This window comes from Melanotaenia boesemani, chromosome 17 (genome assembly GCF_017639745.1).
Source record: "Melanotaenia boesemani isolate fMelBoe1 chromosome 17, fMelBoe1.pri, whole genome shotgun sequence".
In the NCBI taxonomy this organism is placed as follows: Eukaryota; Metazoa; Chordata; class Actinopteri; order Atheriniformes; family Melanotaeniidae; genus Melanotaenia; species Melanotaenia boesemani.
Genome location: NC_055698.1, coordinates 21,640,686 through 21,663,053, shown reverse-complemented (window position 1 = coordinate 21,663,053; position 22,368 = coordinate 21,640,686). Strand labels below are relative to the sequence as shown.

General features: G+C 39.9%; 1 protein-coding gene across 1 annotated transcript in view; it reads right to left on the bottom strand.

Moving 5' to 3' along the window:
* Positions 1–12,090, bottom strand: part of LOC121656552 (dolichyl-diphosphooligosaccharide--protein glycosyltransferase subunit STT3B) — a 92,613-nt gene extending 80,523 nt beyond the window's left edge. The window contains exon 1 of the mRNA XM_042011594.1: positions 11,587–12,090. Within this exon, the coding sequence (XP_041867528.1) occupies positions 11,587–11,846 (260 nt within the window). The 5' untranslated portion in view covers positions 11,847–12,090. The remainder of the gene's footprint in view (positions 1–11,586) is intronic.
* Positions 12,091–22,368: the final 10,278 nt, after the last annotated feature.

Here is a 22,368-nt window from a genome sequence, read left to right as displayed (position 1 = left end):
GAGAAAACTGTGAATTACAGCAGTTTTATTGATAATTGCATTGATACATTTATGCTTTACAGTCTTTACAAAAAGCTGATGGAATTTTGGAGTTTATCTGCCCATTTAAGTGCAACTGGTGTACACTTGCAAGAGTAACTCAACTATTTGCTGTCATCAGTTACCTTCATCTGCACCATGTTCACTCCTCATCATCTCTCCAAATCCTGTTTATAAAATGACTCATCCACATTCTAATTAAAATCATATTAAACATTACATTTTTGATGCAATGATTAGATCACAAAAACAAGTTGATTATGTTTATCTTTCATGTATTCAGACAGATGTGCCCTGTAATTAGTTTGATGACTTCTTTTCTGTTACTTATTTTATGTGACTCATAAATGTGACTCTACTCTGAGCCATAATTTAGCCATTTAGGTTATTTCATTATTTTTGTTTACACTTCTATCCATCAACTGGAAAAGCTAAACATTTAGAATTTAACAATCTGGTTTTAATAAATGCTGTGCCAAGTAAGAGAGACTTTGAGAACCACTAATCTAGATTATTATAACTAGCTAAGACCCCATCCTTCAGCAGCCAGCCTCTCATGTCTCATCTACAGTGACAGATCAGAAAGATTGCCATGGTACTGACAACTCAGCTGATCAACCACTCCCAGCAACACTGACCATGGACAGTCAAGCAGTGATGGTGCCAAGCAGTAAGAATTGTGCTGCTTAAACATAAAAAAAAAAAAATAATACACTAATCCTGTTTGCTATGAGGCAGCAGCTTAAACCAGCATGTACGTTACCAAGAGACTCAGCAACAGCTCGCATCCTTGTATAGAGGTAGAAAAGCTGCTCTGCAGGCCAGAAGTTGGGCCGATTTACAGCATTTCTGTACAGTTGTCCTGCACCACTGCCTGTTTCAGCCAATATATACCATGAATTAAATGCCTGCTTTAAATGTGTGAATCTCCTACATTATAAACTCCATATTTCTGCACCAAATTCCAGGCCCCATTTTTGTATACTCAACTGATAACCACCAAAAACCCAAAGCAGCAGCTCTATGTGTCTATCCTTGTGTGGGTTAAATGACCTCACAATTATGCATTTTATAGCTATAATAAAAAGCATGAAATACATCGAGACATTGATGCAATTTGAGGGGCTTTTTCATTTTGATCAATCTTACAAGTAGTTAACTTTAATAACTACATCCCTCCTTTTGTGTCCAGCACATATTTACCATGGAGAACTGCAGAACTGTAATCTGTTTTATTCAGGAAGGAAAAATCTATACATAAAAAATAAAAGTCTGCATGTTAACATGAGAACACTCAGAAATTGGAATGGAGAGCTCAGCGAGTTAAAAACATAGTTAACTCACAGCTAACTGAAATGAAACAACTTTGAACATCCTCAAAATGCTTGATCTCCCTCTGAACGAGGGACTTTTATGGGTTAATTCTTCAGAGCTTTAAAGTTGAATGCAAGAGCAAAAGAAAGACTGAAGGCCCCGAGGCAAACCTACAATTTGTACTCAACTGCGACGCCAACATGGTACAATCTGCAACTATCCGGTGTGGTCTTAGCATCAGGCCAGTTTCACATATTGTTTCATGGCTGGTGTGAATGGCTCAGACTACCTGCCAGCTGGTCAACTGGATAACCCCGATGATATGAAAACAGCCTGATAGCCTCGTTTTCAGCAGCCAGTCATAGATTGACAGCCTACTCTAACTGTCACCCTATCCTGTCTGCCCTCTATTCGTCCATCTGTCATTTCTCATCCTCTGCCCTTAAGTCCACTTTTCCCTCCACTCATCCCTTCATCTAGTTCTCCACTGGCCTGTGCCCTGCAACAGAGTAAAGAAACTGTGGGCTGTTTCTGTCCTTGCCTCACTGTCAGCTGTTATTGTGACCTGAAACAAAGCTGTGGCCTCAGATCATGATGATCTGTAATGTCACACCAGGTGAGCTTGCCAGTGGCTACGTTGGGACTATAAGGCTGTCCTCTCTCAGTGGGCTCTTACAATGAGCACAAATATAACAGCTGAATGTGGAATTTATCTGCACCAGAAAAACAAGAGATGGGATTGAGCCAGAATGGAAGGATGCCCACCAGTGAACACACAAAAAGTAGGGCATTATTAAGCTGTGGACCAATTATATCAAAACAAAAACATCCAGCAAATCAAACATTTATCTTGAACCTAAAAAAAGGCGATTATCAGAAAGTATACAATAAAACTAGTATTATATGAAGTCAGCCACACTTTTCAGACCTCATCTCTGTCTATATTGATGTAAATCAACAGCAATGAAAAGTTCCCTCTTCAGGAGAAAACTGAATGACACGGTAAACATTTGACAAATATCTACAGCTTACATGATGCAGTTTCTACCAATTCACAGAAAATGACCCTTACAGCTCTTAGCTTTAGTTAGATTACTGCCATCAAACTATCCCAAGTCTGGGACAGAGACAGGAGTCATGCAACCCAACAGAAAAAAAACAAATGACAAAACACACAATTTAGCAGAAAAAAAAAATGCACACAATAACAACTAAAGTAAATCAATTACAAAGTCACCAAAATGGGGCCACAGCTGCTCACAGGTAAGTTTTAATTTGAGGTTTCTTCAGTAAAGTCACACCTGGCATCGCTGGTAATGCCGAACGAGGAATTTCAAGGGTTTCTGCAAAATATTAAAAGGGGATCAAACCAAAAGGAGGGTTTTCACTCAAGAAGCTGAGTAGAGCCATTTCAACTATTCAGTAATTCTTTAGAGATGCTTTAAGCAGCTGATCTTATTAAATGGGCTCTGCTGTAAGTAGTCTATCAGCTACAGAAGACATTCAATTTAACCTGAGGCAGAAGCTGACAAAATAATAAATCAACCCTTTCCTCTTTGCATAAAACCATGAAGCAGGGATATTACTCATCAACATTCACACACTAACTGATGAAGCAGTTTTCAGAACAATGAAATCTATTTGCCCTCGCCACCAAAAACCTCCTTCTGTTTAAATGCCTGCAGGCATTAATTTCTTTTCTCCCCTCTCTGCCTCCTACCATCCCACCACTGTTTCTTTCACTGCTCCTTTCTTTCTTCTCCTCTCTGTATGCAGGTGCACTCGCCCACAGAGCTGCACGCCGACTTCTGTCAGTTAAAGGACAGGGATGCATAAGCACAGATCCTCCCTGTTCAGTCCACCCTACTTCTTTCCCACACCACCCAGAGGACACCCAGGGCCACTTCAAAAACAACATGAAGGAGAGGAGGAAAGCAGCCAATACTCAAAGACCTTGTGACCAGAAATGATCAATAGTTTGCCTCTTGTTTACCTTGAGATGAGCCCAAGTTTAAGGTCAAGTCTGAGCATATATCACCTACATCTGCTGCTCTAACCCCCCCAAAATTGAAAACACAACAACCTGACTTTCCAAACTCTAAACACTCAGATCATCAACTGTGCAGCAGACGCATCCAGCACTTGCCTCTGCCAAAACAAGAAAGAGCATGGTCTCGTACAGGCATTAAAACAAGTGCCTTCAATTACAGCTTCACATTTGATGAGTAGACACATCACTCCGTCTGTTATCCCCACCCCTAGAGTGCACTGGTTCTGCAGGCTGGAATGGTCACGGAACAACAATCGCATCAAAGTACCCGTGACAACACAGAGCAAACAGCTTGACAAAAGCTGTATCAACCACGCATTTATTTTTCCTACTCTGCCCGACAACACACCAATGTCAAATGTCTCTTGTAGCATTTTTTCTCTAGATGGGAACACAGGGTATAAATTTAGTTCTGCTATCTAGGTTTATTTCTGGGCCAACTTTAAGATCTGCTCCAGTGGTGGATACAGTATGAGACACAATGACAAATACGCCTGCAAGTTACTGTAAAAACTAATGTGTATTTTTGCAATATATCGAAAAAGAAATTAATAAAAAAAAGATTTTGCAAAAGATAAAAAACAGAAAACGAAATATATTTAAAATGACTTTACATCTAAAATCTAATGATGCACAATTACTTTAAACAAACTAAACTTCTTCCATTCAGGAGCACTGGAGGAACCAGCTGTCAGAACATCACAGAGAGAAGGTGGTTCCCAGCTAAAATCCAGCTGTTGCCAGAGTGCTGCCTAACCATGAAGTAAAAAAGGCTCCAAAGTCTCTCTCAGAGCAGGGAAGATGACATACGGACAAAACTGCCCAATCCGTCTCACAGCGGGGAAGAAGACACAAGTGACCCTGGCAGAAAGGACTGAAAGGATTCTTCTACAAGTGGTAAGGTGAGATAACCACCTTGTTTCTCTATTTAAGCTTATAACAGAAGGAAAAGTAGGATCTCTCTCACTGCCATTGTCCTCTGTCAAGGACTCCAAATCACATGGCCTCAATGTCAATTAAACAATCTCCAAATTCCTCAAAGTCTGGATCCGGACCGCAAGGCGCGTCAGTCCGGACCCAGGCCAATTACAAAACGCTATTATCTATTATGCCATTATTAGTCTTTTTCAAAATTAATATAAAATAAAGTGTCCCTTGACATTATTCACAGCAATCTATTGAGAAGAACTCTTTCTGTTCACCATGTTTGCCGTCTAGCCCATAAAGCGGCGTGTCTCGGCCGTCTGTGACACCTAGACTGTATGGTGACAATCAACCTGCCCATTGTCTGTGAAACAGACAGGAGGACATGAGCAAAGGGCAGGAACCAGTAGGCTATTAGTACACAGGGGTTTGTGATGTTAGAGCCAATCAGAAGCAGAATAGGGCGGCATTTGTAATAGAGTTGGGCTGATATCGATACTAGCATCGGAAATGCTCGCCGATCCTACCAAAACACCATCTGATACCATGGAAACGGAATTATAATGCTTTTTTACTGCCCAACACAACCACACACAGGAAGTTACGCAGTTACACGGCATTAGACATCAAGCCCGAGAAAGGACACAGACGAGATTCACCTCAGCTGGAATTAGTTGTAAAGCGTGGAAGGTGATGAAATTTGCTTATGTGCTTGATCTGTATAACCCCCCCATCCGAGTCACATTACCTGAACTGACAGGGCTTAAGTTTTGACAGAAGTTCAGCTCAGCACTGGCTATGAAGCTGGCGGAAACAGCTGAGTTTTCAAAACAAAAGAAATAAAAAATTCAATGCTACCCAATGCTCCATTTCTAGTGAAGTTTGACACTGAGAATATACTGGCTGACAAATGTTTTCAGAGGACTAGAGCAGCTCTCAAACTCAGCCCGTGTCTCTGAGCTGCACCTAGAGGCTGTCCTAAAGAAGATCCGAGAGAAAAACATTAACATGGCCAACAGAACTACTATAAAAGAGAACAAGAGAACACCGTGCATGTACCAAAAAAAAAAAAAAAAAAAAAAAAAAAAAAAAACTTATTTATGGCTTTTTGAGAAGTCGTAATATTGCCAAAGAGGAGCTGTCTTTATCTAAATCCATGTCATTCATTCATCCATTTTCTATACCACTTATTACTATTCCAGGTTGTGGGAAAGCTCGAGCCTATCCCAGCAATTAACAGGCGAGAGGCAGGGTACACCCTGGACAGGTCACCAGTCTATTGCAAGGACAACAGAGAGACTAATAGAACAAGCAAACTCTGCGCTGAGTTCGAACATGAACATGAACACGAATCCCTCCCCAGCCGAGAGTCGAAACACTGACCTTGGTACAGATGCATCTTTTAGTGAATCTGTACCCAAAAATGCATCACATCAACACAATCATTTGCAGAAGCAAGCTTTGTTGGGTTATGCTGTTGCCACCAGAGCACTTTTGCTGAAACATTTAAGCATCTTCAGAAAAGCACCAAGCAAAAAGATAATATATCAAACTAAGCTGGCCCTTGCCTCTGCAGGCAGAAAGAAGGAAGAGCTTCTGTGGCTGTGGGTGCATTCCAAATTTGTGGGCAGCCAGTTTCACAAAGCAGAAGTTGCAACAGTCTTAAGAGTCTTAAATGAGCACAGCAGCCTGAAAGCTGACAGGAAATATGAGGGCAGAAAGTTGCTTTATTCCACTCCACAATCAAATTCCCTACTGAATGTTCAAATTAAGTTATATATCAATAAAATTGGTTAATACCAAAAATATTTTTTGCCACATTTTCACTCAATGTTTTTGATAAGCACTTCCAATTAGGTGATGGTCTTGGCTCTGCTTTGACAACAGCCCCCATGAGTCACTACAGAAATTAAAAAACAGGACATCTGGCTCCAAATTCACTTTGCACCTCTGAGCGAGCCATGCTGAAAAGGCAAAAAAAGACTACGTAGTGAGCACATAATTTCAACACAAAAGTAATCTTTCCATCTCCAGAATCTCACTAACACCCCAACAAGTTTAAAATCAAGACATAGTTGCACACCATATTTCGTCTGATCCTGGTTAAGCAGCAAAATTCAAATGGAAATGCAATCCTAGGCCTCTTTAAAGCAAGCAACAAGGTGGAATCAGACACCTAAATCTGTTATTTATATGTCTTTCATTGCACTAGGTGATGGTTTTCCCAGGCCTGATGCTTCTTCCCTTTAAAAGCGGCTCATCTACACATGCCCCAGGGACCCTGGATCAAATTTTTAGCCCTCCATTTCACACATGCAGCACACCTCAGATTTACCAACCTCAGCCAGGCCTGACACCAGTCTGTGAGGAGGGTCTGCCTGGGAAACAGGGCTTGACATGAAATCTTTGGACTGAGGAGAAAGCAGCAAGTAGTTTTGCAAGGAAAAGTGACAAATGGGGGTGTACTTATTTTCTTGTGTTCTGGAATGACCTGAGCAAGAGGGTCAAGCAGCAAAGTTGGAAGTCTACCTACTCTGGATGTATTGATGATCTGTACACACTACAGTTGTTTCTACTGCAGCTAACTGGACGCTACATCAAGGCAGAATATGTAAATGCCGTTAGCCATCCAAAGGTTTGAACAGAGATCACAGCTCCAGCCAAGTGTCTGGTAGGAAGATCAATCACAGCTTGTTCTCCATTTTCCCAACCATCAGTGCAGAGAGAACCTAATCTGCTTTAAGATAAAAGGCATGATATTTTGTGTGTGAGAAACATTGAAGAGGGAAAAACTGTGCATGTGTGTGTGAGAGATAGAAAATGCACAAAGAAGCTGCTACCCACACTGATTGTGTTGGCTTGTGAATAAAAGCTGAGGTGCTACTTCTCCTGTGGGAAGATTTTTTTTTTTTTCTTTTTCACAGCACTTTGCAACTTTCAATGGCAAAGACGATTTCATTAAAACGGTACCACTACATCATCTTTCATAAGATATTAACGGATATCAAAGAATATGAACGTGTGTAGGATTGCATGCGTGAAACTGCTGACATTTCAGGTGGTAAATCGCAATCTCTCGTGTTTTGGAGCAAATACTCAAAAGAAGCTGAATATAAATGATTGTTTTGTTTCTTAAAAACATGTCACTGCCTGTAAAAAGAAAATGCAGCTGCCAGTTTGAAGGCTTCCAACCTAGATTGTGTTCTTAAATGCAGCCAATTAAAAAGGTTTGCTTAAAGGTTTTAGGTTTTCTTAGAAAGAAAATTAATAATAATAAACTCAAAACAGGAAAATGAAGAATGAGAATGAGCTGGAAAAAAAAACAACAACAAGAACAACAAAAAAAAAAAGAGAGGCTAAATAATACAGTGTTTTAAAACGTTGTTCGGCAGTTTTCCAATCGCTCTTCTGCTTAAAGGGCTTCTCATAACACTGCTTTATAGTGAGGCCGTGTGCAGATGGTAAATACTACAGCAGCAGATGGTGCAAGAAGCACAGTTCCACTTGCCCTTACTTTGACCTTCAGAAAGTGACCTTTACACAACTGCTGAAACTGCCCCCACATTTCTAACTTGGCAGTCTTACACATAAGTTCTGCATTACAAATATATCATAAACTTAAGTCATCCTGACCAGCACCAATGACCAGAACTGCAGACAGTGTGGACAATTTCTAGCCATCTTTAAGAGTTTTCAGTCTGCAAAACTCGGTGTAGAGCTGTGATAGTTGTTGCTCACATCTTCGCAAACTTGAAAACCACTCACCACCAGAGGCTGCAGCCGACCGATTCGTTGACATGGATGGGATGTTTTGCAAACTGTTTTAGTTGACTGCATAGTCGATGCTATTTGTTGGACATGTGTCACTGTTTTCACTGAGATTCTATACGTTAATTCAACAAGTCATCACTACGAGTCCAGCATTTCCAGCTTAGTCATTACAGATTTTAAACCAGGCTGCGTGTTTTGCATCCAGGCACAAACACTCCAGAGAACAGCGCCACATGGCTAATTAATCTCTCATTAAACTAAAGGTGCTGTTAAAAACCCACACAAATATGCTCTTGATAAATGGTTTTTCACTCAGCTAGGCCAACGCATCCGTCTGCTTCTCTGGCCGTGGTTGTAATGTAATCTTCCTTGTGTGACTTCTCCTCAGGTGCAGCCCCATCTCTGCACATTAATTCTGAGAACAAGTCACATCCTATAAACCTGCATGTGTAATTTTCGCTGCATTCTTTGCTTGAGCTTATTGCTTAAACATTAGAGATTATTTTCTTCTTCCTTTAGTTGCTTCTTTTATTCAGTTTTCAGAATAATTTATCCTGTTGTAATTCCTCCAATTTCAGCTTGACCAGACAATTTTGAATGTGATGATGATAATACCACATTATTATATCTGCTGCTCTGCCAAAAGCTGTTATATTATAATGAAGTCAAAGATTGCTCATTTTAAAAGCGTTATAGAGGGTGATGGAGACACTAACGATCACCTTTCCAGATTTATACTTATACTTTATAGATTTAAAAATACAATCTCATGCTTAGATGCTTGACTTTTGACATCTTGCTGGTACTGTTGTAATTTGAAAGCTGGCCCAAAGTCGCATGTCACTGCTCCGCTGTCATAAGCCCCATTTTTACCACAAGTACCAAAGAGTTTCATTGCATTATGAGCTGCATTTTGTTAACCTCAAATAGATAATCATCAGATTGTGGCGTTTGCATGAGTTGCAGATAGGATGCTCAATTCATACTGCCGCTGACACATCACAGAACATAGTCCTATTAAAGATCACACTGCAGTGTCTGTATCAATCCAAAGCCTTCATTATATTCATATACCTCAAAATATGAAGCAATACTCTAGTTTCTACTTCACCTCAGATGTGGCTTACATAGGAAAGGCAGCAATATGTCAAAAACGAAGCCATGAAATCTGTGTTTGGATGCCACACTTACAATTAAAGTGTAACACTTTAATTACAATTTGCTTCCAGTTCTACTTTATTTGCATTAAAATAATCATAAAATGTAATTTACATCCTGATGTTTTATTCAAAGTGAGTTCTTTATGAGATTAATAAGAGTGCTGATTTCCATATAAACATACACCATGGTTATGTCTAGAAACTGAACAATATTCTAAACAGAAAGTATCCACTGAATAACTGCTCGAGAAAAATGTGCTTTAATTTGCCCTGGGTTGAATTCACTTGTAAGTCAGGACACAGCTGATAGCTTTAGAAATGAACCCTCACCAATGAAAAAAGATAAGAAAATGAAGGCAGGAAGCTAAAAGAGAGAAAAAAAAAAGGATAGGAAACTAAAAATCAGCATAGCCAGAAACAGACCAAACATATCAGGTGCTTTTCTACTAAATCAGCACAGCTTGTAGCGTTTGCATACTGCAGAACACGCCTGACATTTCAGCGCTTTTAAATCCAATCATGATCCTACAAATTGCCTGCTTGTTTAATGTAATGGTTAGCTGCAAATAATTTGAAGCTCTGTGCAGAGGGAAGCAGCATCTGAGCGCTCACAACAACGGCACCAATCAAGTGTGTCTGAGAATGATGGCCCCTTCCAGTCAGCAAACTGGGTGCATGCAGTTGGAAAATACACAATTTCTCCCTTCATTGTCGAGAAGATGAGGAAGTTATGAGTGTTAGCTGCTTTTAAAATGTTAGGAGGCGATAATAAAAAAAAATGGAGGTCAAGAGATGATACTAATGGGTTGTTATCCATATCAAGGTTGAACTGTTGGATATTTTTCTGCTGCAAATCTTGTTTCAATGATGTTAAAAAAAATACACTTTGTGTCTGAATTTACTGTTTTGCTTCCATTAGTTTAAAACACACAGTTCCATTAAAGCTCAGTTTTGTTTTGGGGTTCAAGAGAAAAAAAAAATTAAGAACAGTTGCAGACTACTCCTAGCTGCAAGGGTTTTTAAACTTTTAAGTATCAAAGACCTCTTTTATTCTCTTTTCTGTGACATGTTGCCAAAGAGAAACACACTTCTTGGCTCTGTAACTGTGGAAACTGGAGCCACTTTCCAGCCTTATAAAATGGCAAGACAGCTCCAAAAACTTTTGTAATGTTCAGAAAAATCGTCACACACACAACCACCCCATTTGTTAGACGAAGGGTGCTTCTAATGAAGAAATGCTGCTTCTGACCACCCATTAGTGCAAAGGTCAGTCCTGCAAATTTTAGTCTCAAAGAAGGATCAAGCTCACCTAAACCACTCACAACCTTAAGTCATGACCCTTCGCCATAAAATACAATTAAGTTATCAACATAATTGAAGAGATAAGTGTCACCCTGAACTAGATGGAGCACCTGTCCTTGAACATTAATAAATGAATGGATCTGTCATGCTGGCTGGCTGAATGCCACAGAGTAAAGGGAACAGTGAGGGAATGGCAGTGCAACCAGGTTGCCACTTGAGAGCTTATGTGACTGTTAGAAAGCGGAATAATCCCGCATTGTGATGGCAGACTCACCAAACCGGATCAGTTGGCTTTCATGTGCACAGCCGTCAGTGCTGATCAGCACCGGCTGTAAATCGCAACAAAACGCTGGCGGTCCAGCAGGCATTCCCTTTACTTATCATTAGGATATCAGACGCAAATTGGGTTAAAAGAAAAAAGAAAGACTATCTACTCATGCACAGAAGCAAACTCAATCAATCATATCGACCACCCACCATCATACAATCCCTCGATAATATTTTAATTTCACCGACTCGCTGTGAATTGAATTTTCAGTGAGTTATAAATATAGAGCTGAGCCACTCGTGCGTTTTCCACCAGTCTAAACAAAGTTTAACATGCAGCTCAAGACTTCACATAACCCCTTACAGATATCGACGTCTTGGAGCTAAAGTCCAGTAAAACCAGTCTGGTTAGCTATCTGACTTTTTAAATGCCAAAGTCACATTCACAGTCTGCACATCATCCTACTGAGCCTATATTCAGTGTTTAAGAAAACCCTTCCATTCATCAATGAGAGAAGACAGCCGTTTAGCACAGTGTGTATAAAAGGAAGTACTACTTAACATTAACTTAACATCTCAATAAAGTTTATATCACTGTTAATATGCTGACTTTTAAAGATTAAAGTATACAAAGAATGTTTATATATACTTTTAATTAATAATAATACCACCTTTAAGCGATTTAATACCGTTTCAATGACATTACTAGCCGCTGTTAGTTGCGAACCAACCTGACCTGACAGCCGTTAGCTAGCTTACCATGGATCAAACTCGTGGATGATGCTCTCGAACCGGATCACAGCGAAAAGTCTGGAGCTGAATCCTGCCAGGCAGGCCAGAAAAAGAATACTAAACGAGAGTAAAGACTGCCACCCAGCTGGTTGTGTCAGTCCGCCAGAAAGGCCTCCTTTCCCCCCTCCTCCACCCGCGGCGCCGGGTCGGCTGTTCCCGTGCACCGACCCCCCGGAATTGGTGGACGCTTTGTGCTTGCCGTCGCTGGCTGCATGGTGCTCCGCCATTTCTGCGAGCGGTGTCGGTTGGATTTGTTAGAGCGTCCCTCCTGCCACGCTCCCCGTGTCTACCTCCGCTCTGTACTGTCGTAAACTCCTCTTTGGTTGTGCCCGCTAAGGTTTCTTATCTCAGGAGCCTCCCGGATGTGTGTTTAGATGTATTTTAATTCAGTACAGCTGCTGTTACATCCCTACCCGCATACTCATTCGCCACATAGCAAGGCTGCAATAGTCAATCCGCTTCACGATTGAACGCCGGTGGAAAGGGGTGGGGACTATGTGATGGGCGGGGCGTTTAAGAACTCTTACAGCCTCTTACAGATCGACAGGTACGAAAAGGCGGGACTTTACTAATAAAACCCAATCAACGACCAGAAAATCTTAGATTGACAAACAAGTCCTCAAATTGAAGCCCACTAAGTTGTGTCCGCTACTGATTGAAAACAAGAATTATCTTCTGGTACATGGATACTAATAATTTTGCTACTACATATGCTACTGAATATAAATAAAAACATTCGATTGAAGTTAGCTCTGTATGTTTAAATAAATATTTTTTACAGGGCACCAATGTTTAAATAAGTAAACAGAAAAAAAAAAAACAAAAACCAAAGCACAGAGTCTTGCTGGAGACAGTTTCTTTGCTGTCAAAAGCTATAAGCAGGTGTGTGAAGATAAATGTTCTCTGAGTGTAATATTCTGTTGCCCTTGGATGTTCTGGACTGAGTGGTGGAAAGGTAATAAAGACTGATGTGTCTCATCATTACCATGTCCCCCAGCACAGACAAGAATCCACCATTCATCAATCTTTGTATGCCTGTCTCAAAATAAAACATTTAAAAAATTCCCAGGATTTTTTTATTCAATTTTAAATATAAATTTTTTACTAGTACAGTTTCATCCAACCATGAAATAGAAGCATTATTGATTTATCTGTGATCCAGTCTCAAAGGAAAAAAGAGGAATGGTCCAACATTCCCCTTCAGTGTAACATCTTAAACAGAAACAGCTTTGTTCTAAAGACAGTGTAGACATATAAGACATCTCACTCATCTTCTGTAATATATGTTGCAAATACAACTTTCTGTTCAACACAGTTTTTAAACACTGTGCAAAGTCTCCTACTTTTGTGGGAAATAGGGACGTAATGCTGCTTTACAGTATGTAAATTTAGCCTTAAATACTTGGCTTCATTCTTTTTGCATTAGATAAGAGGCTTCTAAACAAACAGCTGTATAATTTAATCACCCAAAACATTATTTGAAATTCAAAGTATAAATTAAATATTTTTGAACTGCACTTAATTTTAGAACCCGTTTGGGTAATTTATGACACTTTCTTAAAAAAAAAAACATTTGCTTGAATTTGGGGCTTTATGCTTTTTTTTGGTTTACAGAACAACAAGCTGTTAATTTCAAACAGTCTTTTCAACATTTATTTTATGCTTTGTGGATTTGGAACCTTCACTAATGATTCTGAATTCCTTTCTTTACTTTACTTTGTCATCCACAAGATTGTGATTTTTATAAAGTCCAAATGAGATATCCCCATTAAATCACCGGATCGTAGGTTAAGCCAGTTTACCAAGGTTGTGAATCGAGGCTATCTTCTTGAGGAGATTGGATTAAGATGAAAATATAGATTTGTAGAGACGGGGAGATGGAAGGCTGAAAATAAATGGGAGAATAAAGATGATTATGATAACTGATGGGGTCATCGTGGACAGTTGATGGTGCTGCAGAGGTAGATGGGCTTTTTAAGTTCATGGCGAGATAGCTGAGACCAAAGCTTGGTAAAGTCAAACAAATGCTGCAGCTCTAAATCCAAGACAATCAAACAAGTGTGATGGATTGTGTTGTACAAATATAAGTCCTACACACATTAACACATGCATACTAATGAATACATTTACTGGTGGGGAGCAACAATGCGCTCATGCACAGTGACCCACCATCTAAATCATAACTTAGAGTGTCACAATGAGCACTCTACCTCTTCACCGTTTCTATTCTACCCCCAAATTGAGACTGAGTGACATTTGAAGCAAATAGAAATACCAGCTGTGAAGATTGCTTCAGTGGCATCTCTTGTCCAAAGGCCAGACCCAGATGAAAGCTGGCCAAAAGTATGCTGTTGCCAGGCAGGGAAGCTTTGCTTTCCTCCGTCTCTAGAGGCAGACTTGAATGTTTGTTTTGCTCTGACTTGTCTGAGGTTTATTTTTTTCTGCTAAGAACATAAGAGTCTTGCAGGGCATTTGCTTGGCATCTTTAAAAATCTCCACTTTTATTTATCTTGCCAAAAGGCAGTTGTGCAAAAGAGCTTAAAATGCCTGGTGCACACCTTTCTCCCTCATCACTCTGTTGGCTTTGACAGCATATTGTGAGTAAGCTGTCAAAGCAGATTAAGACGATAAAAATCATTATGCCCATTTTCCCATTTTAGGTAAGTTTATTTTATGCCTTTAAATCTGTTATTTCAAATCCCTCAATCAATTATGAATGCTTTTCTATAACCACGTGGGACACAGTGAAGCATCCTGTTACTGTTTAGAGTATAAAAGCTGCACACTTTTTTCGGGAACCTTCTGATCTAAAACATGCATTGCACAGGAAGTGTAGGTGAAAAGGGAAGCTGTGGTTGCATTTAGGTTTCAAATTACAGCCTTACAGGTGAGAGATCTCTGCAAGTCACATTCCTTTTCAACAGCCATTCACATTGTAAGTAAAGCTAAAGAACAAAAACAAAACAAAATGGAACTATGCCTCTTTATTTTATCTATTGTACACACACCTCTTTCTATTGAGAGTCATTGTAGGAGGCCGGAGCCATTCCCAGCATGCAATAGGTAGAAGGAAGGAAAGCTACTTGATTGATTTCCAATCCATCACACAGGGCCAAGCACATTCATACACCTATGTACTTTTTCCAGTTCACCAGCAACCTGCCTTCCAAAGACTGAAAGAAAATTTAAGACCAGGATTTATTGTACTTTCATTCACTTGGCACTTCACATCACTTATACCCAAGAGGAAACGTATTATGTTCCCTTAAAAAGCACAACAGGATAAAATATTTGGTCACTGCAAGTGATGGGAATATTGAAAATTCACTCACTCCATTCTGCTGTAATCCCGTGTAAAAGGATGATTAGCATGGGGATTGCCACTGCTCTCACTGATCTGCAGAACAATCATTATTCGAAATGAGAGCTCTTAAAGAAAATCACTAAGCATCCCAAAGCATTCAACTGTTATGAACTATTTACCTGCAGCCAACAGAGGGCTGTTCAATATTTTTTAATGCTCTCTAAAAGCATGTTCAGCATCATTATAACTGGCTCCAGGTTAAGTTTATGCATCGCTAAAATAATTCTTTGATTAAACTGTCATTTGTGTTGTGCTTGACTTTTTGAATATTTAAGACAAATCAGAGAACAAGAACAAGAAGCATGATGACCTAAGTTCACTTCTATTTGATAATGTAAGGTCTTTCACTAAGTACACAGGGTTACCTGGGCAACCTCATCAGTACCACACAATTTCACACTGAGCACGCCTCATTTCTCCGACAGTCAATGGCCCAGAGAGAGAGATAGCTAAATGTAAAAGATGTGGACCCAGTCCCCAACAAATTTGCATGTTACTCGATAACACTGCACATCATGTTAATCTTGACTTTGATGGAGAGTGTGCCAGAATGGGAGCAGACCCATTTGTTCGCGCTTTGTGACCAAACTGTTAATCTCAATCCAGAGTGATTATCTGTAGCACTACATTATCCAGCTATTTATATGCACCACAAGCCATCAAAAGTCAAACGACCTCTTTAAAGCAAATTGTCATGAGAAAATATGAAATATGCTCATAAGTTTCTATATTTTGCTACTGAATGAGGTGTGATCTATTATCCCAAAAGATCAGATTTTTAAAGCAGCGTCTAACTTGGGATGCTTTTGAATTCATTGGAACCATGTGTCATTTTTTAAAAGCATGAAAAAATGATTTCTCCCTAAGAGGATGTCAGGTACTGAGGCAGAGATGCCTTCTGATTGATAATGTCTTTCAATTTTTTATTTGATTAGAAGAATAGCTTAATCTACCACACACCAAGAAATGCATTAAAGTAGTGATTGGAAAAACCTTGTCAATGAAGTCTTTCATTCTTGATATTAGGTGAAACAAAACTGAGAACATATACAATTACAAAATCCATTAATTCTGTTTCTAATCAAGGTTTAAATCATGATAATTATCCCCATGGATTTGCACAGTAATTGCACAGTGATGGACTTAGAAAAAAATCCTTCCATCCGCCCCTCAGACAACCGCTCTTGAAAATACATCAGCATATAAAACTGGCCTGAAAATGTTCACAGTCCACCACATTCATCAAGACTGAGTCTGACCTGTCGACACAGCTGAAAGCTCCTGCAGCGATGCTTCAAATTTAGTCTTCATTCTGCGCAAAACGTGAAAGTTTCGCTCGAAAGAGCAAGAGGAAGAGATGGAGACGGATGAGGGATAAAATAAAGAGGAGAGAGGCCTGGACTGTCTGTACAGGCAGAATGTCAGACTTTTAGAAGCTGGTTTGTGCATCTACCGCTTCAGAACTGCAGCTGCTTTGTCGATATTTCCTTGACTTTGGTAAGGTTTGAGTAGCATGTGCACGACGTCCTGTGAGGGTACTGCCATTCAGATATGAGAAATGTGAGGCGTTGAAAACTGTTAAATTTGCTCAGACATTATTCCTCTTGGAGAGAAAAAGTATCACACCTCAGAAACTGAAGTATGCCTTCCAATTTCCCAGCTGTCTCTGCTTGAGAAATGACCTTTCTGTCTCTTTCCTGAGTGGCCACCATGAGCTTTCTCAATTCAGAAGGCAACAGATTTATGTGAAGTTGCTTTGATGACCACACTAAAACCTCGGTGGTGAGATGAGAGCTGCAGCACATTTAAAATAAAGGGACCAGACACGTGAGGAGCCTCACTGGCAGTATTCTGCTGCGGTTATTGAGCATGTGTGTCCTGTTCTTTTAAAGTTCACTCAGTGATTGTGCCTGAACAATCATGCTTTAAAAAAAGGCTTTCCTGCTAAGTAGAATGTAATAAAAGGATGCAATTCAGCTTCAAACTGTGCAAGCACTACATATCAAAGTGCAAAAAACAAGATTGTTATATCCTGAAAATGATCTTTTACAAGGGTGAACTAGTCAAGATGTTAGTGGCACATGTCATGAAAATTACAACTACAAAATACATTATACGCATCAGGGTGGCTGAAGGTCGGTGGATTGATTCCAGGCTTCCCTAACTGTCCTTGGGCAAGACACTGAACCCTGCATTGCCTCCTGATGTGTCTATTGGGGTATGAGTGTGTGTGTGATTAGGTGAATGTGACATGCAGTGGAAAGTGCTTTGAGTGGTCAAGCTGACTGGAAAAGTGCTATATAAGTACAAGTTTATTTACCATTATAACAATATATCAAAGCACCCAGTGATTTAGCAATTTTACACAGATTAACATGCTTTTCATTTTTCAGTGGCGCCCCTCCTGACAGATGAATCCCATCCATCTTGAATCCTATCTGTACTCTGTTCTCCACAATGAGCAAAAGTCAGTCCGATGCTAGTTCTTGTTTTATCTGTTGGTCTTTCCCTTTTTCTCTTTGTTTTCTTCTGATTATGATGATATCCAGTTGCTGGTGTGTGACACAGTGTGTAAAGTGTAACTCAGCTATAACATGATGTCTGGTAAGTAAGAAAGAATGAAAAATGTTCCAACATTTTCAGCTGAGTTTGTAAGATACTCCAGTCAGTGGGGATGGCTCAACTAGAAGCTTGTTTCTCTAGTTCACTTTGGACTCTGGAAACATTCAAATGATAAATATCACTAATGTGTAAGGCATATTGATTATTGACTTCTTGTATAAGACAAGACAGATAAGATTAAACCAATACAGGAAGAGTCTTACATATCAGGGACAACCAGTGGGTCTACCTTTGGGAATTCAAAGTGAACCACTTGGCTTTGGCATTAATGTCACAATAGTAGACACCTACAACCAGTAATAGATTTAAGGCACAATGATAAACAATATTTAGAGACTAAAGATGTCTGGCTATGGCACTCATGTACAAAACATCTCTTTAGTAAAGCAATGGCAAAGGCACCTGAGACAAGGTGCAAGGTGAAAATAGTCCCCCTCCTGATTAACCCTGCTAATGCAGCATCCGAGGATTCCTAAAAACTGTCAGACTTTGACTAAATTAAATTAGACAATGCATAAGATGAAATCTGCAGAATCTGTGCAGTAACACAATGAGAAATGCTTTTAAACTATTTCTCCACTAAGGTTTTTTTTTTTCCTATTTTGCATATACTTTAATTTACAAACCATCTCTTGTCAGTTTTTGTTTAATACCAAAATGCATTCTCTAAAGGCAGTTCAATACCAGAGGGTCCCTCGATCAGGGGCATGCATCTCTGTGCTGGGCCTGTGTCCAATCGATTCTCTTCCTGGTTGCCTTTAACCGGTCATCTGACAGAGCACAATTCACACTTTTCACATAAAGTTAAACTTAGCTGGCCTCTCCAGTGAATATTGGAGAGAAGCGATGAGGTGAGAGAGGGTGGGGGGAAGGGAGTGGAAGCTGAAGTAGGGGCAAAAGGAGAATGAAGCACAGTGCAATAAGAGATAACAAGGGTCTCTGTTGAATTTCCACTGCCTGCTTGTTGTGCTCCATGTGAAGACATCAATACGAGACCAGAGTCAGAAGATGCTTGGCTTAGCATTCAGGAGGAAACAGCAATCCCAGCACTCTCCAAAGTGCAAATATCTGCTTACTTGCAATTCTAAACTTTACCAACTAACATGCTATATCTATGTTTGTAACCCACACATGAACAGAAATGCAAAGAGCTGCATTGTGAGACCTGAAAGTGTTAGGAGATTATTCGGTCTAGTCATTAAACATAAAACTGCAGCACCTGATGTAAGAAAATGAATGGAAAACCTTCAGCAAACTATCAATTCATAGACAAAGTGAAATGGCACACAGGTGTAATGAGATATATATATATAAGGTACAAGTAAAGCAAAAGATGCCAGATATTGGAAATCAAGTGGGCTGGCATCTCATTTGGCTGCAATGACCAGAAGAAATTGAAACAGATCTGTCAAGTTCTGTTGTCATAAGTAGGGGAAAAAAACACAACAATGAATCCTCCCAGAAGAAACACTTCCATATCAAACATAAAGTCCTTTGTGTTTGTCCTTTATATGCTGTTCTTTTCTATTAAGCACTTTAAGAGGTTTATAGCAGAGTACATAATGACCCAATAGCTCATTCAAGTGTGAGGAAATTAAAGTAATATCAAAACTATAAAGTCCATTGCCATTAAACAAAACTATCAGAAAGGACAGCAGGGATAATGGCTCCATATACTCCAGTGGTCTCATCTCTCCATCTCTCAGCCTGGGCAGCCTGCTGTTCTTATCTTGGCAGGCACATCATCCCCTGGACAATTTCAGCATTCAATTGCAGTTCAAAGCCTAAAATTTACCTCAACAATGTGACTCCTGCTGCTGTCACCATTGCTGCCAATTCCAAGGCTGCTTTTGCAATCCGGCACGTGAATTTCCACATCATATGGGTATTTGATGTCTGATCTTACCTGGGACCACAGAGCTGAGAGAAAGAAAAGGTGATATCAGAGTGAGGAGCAATTTGTCTTCCTTGTCTTCTCCTTACTGGAGCTCAAAATATTGTTTCTATCTTTCACCAACCAACGCACTCCCCAGCAGCTTTGATTGATGCATGAGGCATCACCATGGCAACCAGCATGTGGATATGATAAGTGACTTTGGCAGGAGAGCATCTCCTTCTGGATTATAAGGACCACCTGAGGGTTGTGTAAACGTTTGCCTCTTTGTGCATCCATGGACGCAGTGACGACTTGTTCTTGGCCTGCTGCTCTCCGCCCACTCCGAAGGGTTAATCAGGTTAGAAAGTATGGTGATAGAGCATCTGACAAGGACCCATGCTGTGTATTAATGGAGAGCTGCACACCGCTGGTGGCTGGAGCTTATACTTACTGACACATTTTGACAGGTGAGTGATGGAAAATGCTGTGAGGACTGACAAAGGGCTCAGCAGAGTCAGTGAATCAGACAGGGAAATATTTCAGGTAACGTTTGCCAACAGCAGCTGTTTAAATGCAATTAGGCCTCGCCAGGATACAAAATGACTCCAAGTGTTTGGTGACTGGTTAGCTCCACTGGGTCTTGGTAATAGAAAGACCTGTCACATCTTGAAATCAACCACTTCATTTTCACAGTGCAGCATGTCCACTTTTCACCCTGAAAGCATAAATGTTAGTTCCGTGGATCCTGCACTTCACTACTTAAAACTACTGCAAAAGGCAAAAATGGTGTCTTTGTATGCAGCGTCTAGTGGAACCACCACTCCCTCTTCTGGTTAAAAGACAAAATGCATGTTTTAGGCATATTATGGCTCCTCTGAAATTTTGCTTTAAATAAGACAAACATCTGAATGATATCATAGGAAAGGATTTGTAATGAAGGGAAATGACTATCATATTGCCAATTAAGGCAAAACCGAGTGAAGTCATTCTCAACTTATACATGCTGCTGTTTTTGTGAAGGTATTTGAAGACTTCCACTTCCTTTATAATGATGTATCTTCCCCTTAAGAACTTTTTTATTGTAGGAAAATTGACATTGTCTTATTTGATGGTGAAAAATGAAGACAAATTCCATGTTTATGAATCATCAATCATCAGCTTCTGCATCCCACAGCAGCGTCCGTTGTATCTTTGGTGAAACCCATACCGTAATCGCCTGTGGCATTGTTTATATAAATAAAGCATTTTAATAGTAGGAAGAGGGAATGAAAAAGTCCCTGTGAGACAACTCAGCCCACTAAAGCTGAAAGAAATCACTTTGCAATTGCTCCCAAGTGCATTTTAGGCACAGATCATACATTTTCAATTGTAGTGCTTCACAAGAGCAGGCTTGGTAAAAGTGTTTTGAATCAAACAAAGAGCTTTCAGATTGCTTGAATAATAAAAACATAAAACAGAGATCCTGATCTGATAGAAGTCACATAAATACTCAGCTCACAAAATTATAGTTTGGTCATGTCAGTTTTTGTCAGTCATATATGCAGCACGGGATAGGTTTTGGCATCCAGTGAGTGAAGTAAAAGCAGCTATAGAGACAAACAGAAGGGAAAAATGTTGCACAGACATGTAGGCAGAAAGCCACAGACAGAAATGATCTGAGTCAGCCGTGGGCTTAGGATGAAAAGCCTCTCAAACACTGCAGCTCATCATCAAACTGAACAGTGAGTGGACCTGCTGAACCCCTTTCTCAATCTTATTCATTATGAACATACACTGTCAGTGTGGAAGGCTTAAGCCCCATCCGTCAATCAGCAGGGCTGTCACTTTTAAAATGTGTGACAACTGAAGGATTTGTGATTTTTTGACCTAAACCTGCAGTATATCTGGGTCTCTGGGTGAGTGTCTGTGTCTCCAGTGGGTGCGGATACCTGACATCCCGGCAAACTGACACTCACTGCTAGATCGCTGTTTACCAACCTTCAGTTTAACTTGCTTTTTGCCATCAACAATGTCCTCTCTACTGCATGTGTCAAGTTTTCTGCCCCTGCCTTTAATTTTTCTGACATTCTCCCTGTGGATTCCCCTTCTGCATTATTCATTATCACATGCAACAAACTGTCTACAAATCTCTGCTAACTTTTGGGTTTAGTGTGTTGTGCTGTTTTGGAAAATAAGAGAGCTAACATGGGCAATATGCATGATGAAATATGGATGTTTATGTGACTGAATTGTGCATTTGTGTGTATAGATATACAACAATGTGTTTTACAGAGTTTATCTTGTTTCAGAGCGGAGAAATAAAAGAAAACATTTTGTGCATCAAGTAAATTAAAGTTGTTAGTATTTCTAATTAATCAAATTTCTTAAATTGTATTTGAAATATAAAGGCTAAAGCTTAATCTAGCTTTTCAATAACTGGCTACAAAATGCTTCTTACACACAAGTCTTTTGAGTATTAACACAGACATGAGCTCTTGTTTCCACCATTAGGGACGGCATGGCTCAGTGGGTAGAGTGGTTGTCTTGTAGCCCGAGGGTTGCTGGTTCGATCCTCGGCCTGTGAAGCTCATATCGAGGTGTCCCTGAGCAAAACACTGATACCCAAATTGCTCCTGATGGGTTGTGGTGCGCATGGCTGCTTCTGCCATCAGTGTGTGAATGGATGAATGTGATGTATAATGTAAAGCGCTTTGGGTATCATTCCGGGTAAAGTGCTATATAAACACAGACCATTTAGCATTAGCATTTTAGGTGTGCTAATGATGAAAGTTTTTAGTTTTATATGAACATTTGTGTCGTAGTACAATCAAAATAATGAGCTAAAGTTGTGTGAAATGCTAGAATCTATGATTAATATCATTCTTAATGGGTCTACAACCAGCACATT